The 7485-nt window shown below is 41.8% G+C and overlaps 1 protein-coding gene across 1 annotated transcript in view; it reads left to right on the forward strand.

Moving 5' to 3' along the window:
* Positions 1–5581, forward strand: part of slc49a4 (solute carrier family 49 member 4) — a 67181-nt gene extending 61600 nt beyond the window's left edge. Inside the window, exon 9 of the mRNA XM_080199510.1 lies at positions 3009–5581. Coding sequence (XP_080055636.1) covers positions 3009–3124 — 116 coding nt within the window. The 3' untranslated portion in view covers positions 3125–5581. The remainder of the gene's footprint in view (positions 1–3008) is intronic.
* Positions 5582–7485: the final 1904 nt, after the last annotated feature.

Consider the following 7485-nt stretch of genomic DNA (forward strand, 5'->3'; position numbering starts at 1 on the left):
AGAGTTTTTCTGTTTCTGTCTGAGATTTTTTTTGTGGACTGAATCTGTTATGTTTTATTCCCGAGGATCATTATGTTTGTCGGTAAAAATGCATGTGGTTCTTTTACCTTCAGAGTGATTGTCCCAATTTACATAATCCCAGCAGTCAGCTTTTTGTGAGTCTTTTAAGAAAAGTTCCTTATTATCTCACCACCTCCAGAGATTTAAACATGCCTCACTCTCCCTATCTCTTACATGCACAGTTTAGATACAGGTAAAGGTAAAGCAGTGCAGTTACAATTTATAATTATCTCAGAACCTTTTGTAGCAGGCCTGTAGTTCTTAAGTGAAATGATGTTTTAGTTGAAGTGTTTGTAGAGTAGAGGATTCTCAGCAAACTACAAGTTTTCTTGCAGTTGAACTTCCAGGAAGTTGGTTCTCGGGTGAACGTGATTAGAATAGATTGGGGGAATCCTCCTGCTTTGGGTTATCGTTGATACTTGCTTACAAAGTCAGGGTATTGCTGTTTGTTATCTTGGCTATTTAGAACCTGCAGTTGGTTTCATGGCGTTTTGGTGGAACTGTCTGCAGGCCAGCATTTTGATCAAAAGCAGGCAGCAACATTGCTTCCTCAGCATGTGACTTGTTCAAGTTCAAAGTCATTTTCAATAAAGGAGTTGTGTATTGATTGCACATCCTGTGTTATTTAACACCTTAGAATTCACTCAGTCTAGTTTGGAAGAGTTACCAGCATAATGCAATAGATCCATTCACGTTTATCTTGCCCACATTGGGTTTCATAGAATCCCAGCAGTGCAGAAAGAGGCCGTTCAGCTCAGCGTGGCTACACCAACTGTCTGACAGAGTATTTTACCCAAGGCCTCTTCCCCCATCCTATCCCCGTAATCTCTCTCAATTTCCATGGCCAATCCATCTATCCTACACACTTTGTGAAACTGGGGGGGAAACTTACAGTGGCCAATACACTTAACTGGCGTATCTTTGAACTGTGGAAGGAAACTAGAGCACCTGGAGGAAACCTATGCAGACACGGGGAGAACGTGCAAACTCCACGCAGTCACCCCAGGCTGGAATTGAACCCAGGTCCCTGGTGCTATGAGGCAGCAGTGTTGGGGCACTGCAAGGCAGCGTTGCTAACCACTGTGTTACCATGCCACCCTTTCAATGTTTCTTATGTCCACAGTGAAACAAAGACAGGCCAGCTGGAATGTTATCTTTTTTTGTTGATGGTGCATCCTTAAAGGGATGTATAAAATCCTTAGATGGCTATGCATGTCCATTTTTAATTCGGTATTTGCTTGAAACTCGGCGTTGTCTGCAGCTCCAAATGTCAGAGGTCACCTAATTTGCGGTGGCTATTTACAGGTATATCTATATTCAAAATTTTAACACATTTACTGAAAGCTCATAATATGCTGGAACATGACAGATTCAGCACAACCTTTACAGAAAACTCTTAGTTTAAATGCTGCAAGGAATGGGCCCCTTTACAAATTACAATCTTTGTAAATTGAGCAATTCCTCTAGTGTCTCTTGCTCTGAATAAAAGCATTTATCATGACTTGAGCTGAAAGAAATATAATTGGAAAGCAAGTGTTTCAGGGCAAGCTTCATTAGGGTTTTAATCATAGAGCGGACAGTTATCAGAGGGTTCCAACTAATTCTTTGCATTGAGGCCTCAATCTTTTGATTTGATCTTCCTGCAGTCATCGTCCATTGCAGTTCCAAACCTCCCAAGCATTCTGTGTGTAAGTGTCCAGTCTGAAGATCTTAGTGGCTCAGTGCGTTCTGGTATTCGTGCTTGCTTTTCCTCCTACACCTTTACAATCTCATCTGAGCGCTCGGTTCTGCACATCTCTACTGCTGAGCAAATTGGAGGAGAGTTAACCTTTTTTCTGTAAGAGCAATGAGCATACAGTTGAGCAATTGAGATGGTTTGTGCTGTACTGCAGTTAGGATGGAATGCAAAATAAAAAGAGCAAAATGAACAACATTTAAAAGCTGAAAGGGAGGTTATGTCTTTTACTCTGGCCATTTCTTTCAAGAAAATTGAGCTTTAATGCCCTCGTGGTTCATGAGTTGGATTTGGACGATTTCTTGATTGTAGCATTAATTTATTTTAGAATGTTGCAGCTATTATTATCATCTTTTTTCTGGTGTGGTGCTACCAGATCCTGGGGAGACAATGGCTTACATCACTAGCCTATTAATCCAGAAACTAGGTCAATATTCTGGGGAACTGGGTTCAAATCTCGCCACAGTAGATTGAATTCCATTTTTTTAAATCTGGGATTAAGAATCTACTGATAACCATGAAACCAATTGGGAAAACCCATCTGGTTCACCAGTGCTCTTTAAGGAAGGAAATCTGCTGTCCTTACCTGTTCTAGCCTGCATGCAACTCCAGAGCCCACAGCAATGTGATTAACTCTCAACTGCCCTGCAAGGGCAACTAGGGTTGGGTAATATATCTGACCAGCCAGCAGTGACCATGTCCCACGAATAAAAAAAAACTATCTCTGTTCCCTTTTGTGTTTGCTTTTCACAATTTGATCCAATGAAAAGCCGTTAGGGATTCAACTTCCAACACTACTTTTAATAGGGTGCTCCAGGCCGTCAGCAGGTCTGGCAATATCTGTGGAGAGAGAGAGAAAGAGTTCATGTCTAAGGCTGGTTGTTTTTAGCCCCCTTTTAGCTGAGTGTTAGTTTTCCTCAATTTTCTCTCCTTGCTTACTTTCTCATGTAGCTGGTGACTCTGTCTTGGCATAGCTCCACTTACGACATGGCATCCCATCCAAAAGACTATTTATTCTCGAAGCTTGTACAGTAAGTACTGAGAATGACGTCCAGGGAACTAATCCTGCTTTCATCATTCTTTCTGGAAATGATCACTGAGCGTCTGAAGAGCAGATATCCCAGATAAATGTAGATCAATGCATAGCCATGTAAGAGTTGGATGGTGTTTTCTCATGACATTCTTCACTGACATTTCTCTGTTTGCTTTTCAGACGTTTACTGGTTGAATTGGTGCCTGACTGCATCGTGTCTGTTCAGCCTTCTCCTTATCCTGCTATTCAAGGAATCCTATGATAGACTCTACCTCGATGTGTTGGTCTCTGTCTGATGTTGTAGACAGAGCAAACAGATGAATTTTGAGAAGACTGGGAAGCTCCTTGTTGAATAGCAATGCACACTTGCTTGGAATTGCACATTTTTTTATATATTTAAGAAGAGAGTGTTTGTTTTGTTAAATTCAAACTCACTATGTTCAAAACTTGGAATTGCTAATTAATATTTTGTGAAGGTTGACCTGTGTTTTCTCGGAACGGAAGAACTCTGAATGGACGAGCTGTTATGAAGCTGTTTCTGCCTGATGCTGTGTGCACAATCAGTGAAGACATTGGAAAGGTGGTGCTTCAGTTTAAAAGCTCGGTACAGAATCCAGGCTGGTAAAATCCAGGCGGCACCCACAGCTATTCCCTCAATCTCATTGTGATAAACACCACTCTATAAACTGGACAGGCTAATAGTGAATGATTGCGTGCTGAGGAAGAAAACCTAGTCAAATACATATTGGTGATTTCACGTGCTCGCTTCCTGTTTGGATATAAGAAGCACAGTGGGAACTTGCCAAAACTGGTTCAAGTCTGAGTTATTGTCTTGACCTGCCTATTAGTTAGGCAGTACAAGACAGGTGGTTACTGCAGTTGCATTGCACTGAAACTGCCAATAGCAGATGTTAGTAATGGACTGAATACAAATTAACAGTTTCTCTTGGAAATGGGTTAGGATATTGTATGCTGCTTACACTGATAATTATCTCCTGAGATATCTCAGTATCTAGCCAGTTCTCACTGGTGTGTCTTGCCGAGCCGAATGTGGATCTTTATTTCCTCAGTCATCTGTGCTTTCCATTAGATTTTTTTTTCCCTGGCACAATCTGATGTAGTTGTCACTGATGAATAATCACAAGCGTTTGATGTCCTTAAACTATTGTGATGGAAAGAATTGCCTCAACACAAGGGCATCCCAGGTGCACTGATACCAAGGGACACGTTAATACACAGACTGACAGCCTACTCTTGTTCACTCACATCACTTACTATAGAGATTCTGCATTCGCTTGCAAAGGAATTTAGTGCTTATAGTCATGTCAGGGTTTGGTGTTTGTAAAACCTTTAGCAAATGGATCCATAACCACTCTTGATCTATTGCACATTCCCAACAGTGGAGGGCTGATATCAAGTCTAAGAATCCTTTCTCCAGTACCATTTTTTCAGCAGTCGATGTTTTGCTAGAGTATCGTCTCAGTAATTCTGTCTTCCTATCCCTCTCTTTCCACCCCCCTTCCCATTTAAAAAATAATTCCCATCTGTCCCAACATGGTAAAAATAAATTTAACCTGAATGTTTTCTTCAGTCATAGTTCAAGTGTCCTACACTTCTTTCCTATCAAAGTTAGCCCAACAGGCACCATATGGATCTGCATATTGATGTTGGAGAGAAGGTTGAAAGTTTTTTTTGTACGCAGAATTAGATACTCGGACTACAGTTTATACGGTGACACAGTGGTTAGCACTGCTGCCTCAGCGCCAAGGACCCAGGTTCAATTCCAGCCTCAGGTCACTGTGTGGAGTTTGCACATTCTCCCTGTGTCTGCTCTGGTTTCCTCCCACAGTCCAAAGATGTGTGGGTTAGGTTGATTGGCCACGCTAAATTGACCCTAGGGTCGGGGAATAAGTAGGGTAAATATATGAGGTTACGGGAATAGGGTCTGGGTGGGATTGTGATAGGTGCAGACTCAATGGGCCAAATGGCCTCCTTCTGAACTGTATGGATTCTGTGTATTGCAGATTAATGGCAAATCCTGGGGAAATAATGTCAAATAGTGCTGCTACCTTGAGTGTAAGGTAAGAAATCTAAACTGGATTGTATTCCTGAATGTTGGTTACTTGTGGGAAATTGGCCACCTAGCCTGGAGAGTACGCAGAAACTTTGGACAACAGTATTTTGCTGTTAAGTCCAGTGTAGGTGTTCAGGGTGAGCTCGAGAAAACTGGTGGCAACTGCAGCTCTTATTTTGTCCTGCATTGAAATGTAGGCCACCAGAGCTGTCAATTCCTTCCACAACACGGGGATGTTTATTATTTGGAGAACGGGTCAGCTTTGTAAAGTGTAAAAATTTGTAAGTATGAAAATTCTAGCCTTTCTTAATCAAATGTTGAAGAATTTACAGACGTGATTGGAAGTAGCCTTTGTATTTCTGTTCTTCCTCTATACGGATGTTTCTATTTTGTAATTTGTTACTAAATTACAATTTTAGCAGGTTTTTATGGTCATGTCTTGAAAATGAAGTTGCATTAAATATTCTAACATTTGTTGAGAGCAGGTTTAATATTCACCATCTTGAGTTGTAATATTTGTAAAGTGATTTGATAAATGAGTGGATTTAACCTTGTGCACAAGGTTCTGTACATTTAATTAAACTTGACAAAGTATATGGTTAAATGTATTGGTGTTCTGCCAGACACACAGTACTAAAGTTTTCAAAATGTGTAGAAATGTAAATAAAGTGTTTGGAAACAGGAAGAAACTCGTGGAAGCTGTAATTATAAGTCGCGAGACTAATCGTTTTGTCACCCTCTTTGCAGATTTAGCTACTTCCTTCTCACCACTCCACTGTCAAGGACATGTGGTTCAGGGCAAAATCCCCTGGTCTTTGCTTTATCATTAAGGGCAGTGCGGTGGCACAGTGGTTAGAACTGCTGCCCCTCAGTGCCAGGGACCCAGGTTCAAGTCTGGCCTCGGGTGACTGGCTGTATGGAGTCTGCACATTCTCCCATGTCTGCGTGAGTTTCCTCTGGATGCTCCAGTTTCTTCCTACAATCCAAAGATGCACAGGTAAAGGCTATTAGTCATGCTTTATTATCCCATAGTGTCCAAAGATGTGTAGATTAGGGATATTAGCCATTGGTTTACTGTCTCATAGTGTCCAATGATGTGTATGTTAAGGGGATTAATGGGATAAATATGTGGAGTTATAGGAAAGGGACTTGGGTGTGTCGGAGAGTCATTGCAGACTGAATGTGTCAAATGGCTTCCCTCTGCAACGAAGGAATTCTATGATTAACCTGTTCGGTAGGGAAGATGTATCCACACCTTCCCCTCACTTTAATTCAAGGAATCCCTTGCACAAAAACGCAGTTCGAGTGCAGACTTCAATATTACAATCTTACTAATCTCTGACATTGTCTCAAGTGCACAGGAGGCAGGTGGGTGAAATATTTGTTCATGTTTATTGTTCTGAGCAGCTGAAGGATCAGGCCATTTGGGATATATAATTAGATCATAAACCAGGGAGGATTGCTATAGGTGGGGTCTTGTGCCAACACAGTCCAGTATTTTGCATGAATGAGTCATCGCTGTACTTGTTTTCCAACCTTGTATCCAACTAATATTCTATTTAAAAGAATATTAAAAGGAAAGTAATCATCTTAAAGCACCTGCACTGGAGCAAAATCAGCAAGAAAATTGACATTGAACAAAAGGAGAAAGCATTTGGGCAGGTAACCAAAGCTTAGTCAAAGAATTAGGCTTTATGCAGCATCTGAAATGTGCTTCGAGAAGCTAAATAGTGGCTCAGTGGTTAGCACAGCTGCCTCACAGCTCCAGGGACCTGTGTTCGAATCCCGGCTTGGGCCACTGTCTGTGTGGAATTTGCACATTCTCCCTGTGTCTGTGTGGATTTCCTCCGGGTGCTCTGGTTTCCTCCCACAGTCCAAAGATGTGCTGGTTAGGTGCAATGGCCATGCTAAACTGCCCCTTAGTATCCCAGGATGCATAGGTTTGAGGGAGTAGTGGTGTAAATATGTAAGGTTACGGGGATAGGGCTTAGGTGGGATTGTTCTTGGTGGAGACACGAAGGGCCAAATTCCCTCTTTGCTATTGTGATTCTAAGAGGTTTGGGGAGGGAACCCCAAAACTTTGGGCTTAGCTGACGGCCAGTGCTGGAGCAAAGGAAATGAGGGATGCACAAAAAGCCTTGTTGGATGAATGCAGTGTTCATGGAAACTATGATGCTGGTTGATGATGCAGAAATTAGGGAGAAAGTCATGGACTGGGAGTTGATACAAGAGGAGCAGGTGTTTGTTATTTCAGAAGCTGTGGAAAAATTATGCTTTACAAAAGACGTTTTAATCTGTTTGGGTGGAACAACAAATTCCCACTGCACAGAAGTTCCCAATAATAATTCCATTTTACATTGTCTATGGCAGGTGGCTGGCTCTGTTGTTATGGACTTATGAGGGTTCTTAAACTACAGCTTCACGTTTGCCAGATCGTGGTAGTTTTGCAGCTAATGTGCCATATACATATGAACTAGGATGACACAGTGGTCAGCACTGCTGCCTCACAGCACCAGGGACCTGGGTTCGATTCCTGGCTTGGGTCATTGTCTATGTGGAGTTTGCAAGTTCTCCCTGTATCTG

The sequence above is a fragment of the Carcharhinus amblyrhynchos genome, chromosome 11 (assembly GCF_965287045.1).
Source record: "Carcharhinus amblyrhynchos chromosome 11, sCarAmb.v2.hapA, whole genome shotgun sequence".
NCBI classification, from domain to species: domain Eukaryota; kingdom Metazoa; phylum Chordata; class Chondrichthyes; order Carcharhiniformes; family Carcharhinidae; genus Carcharhinus; species Carcharhinus amblyrhynchos.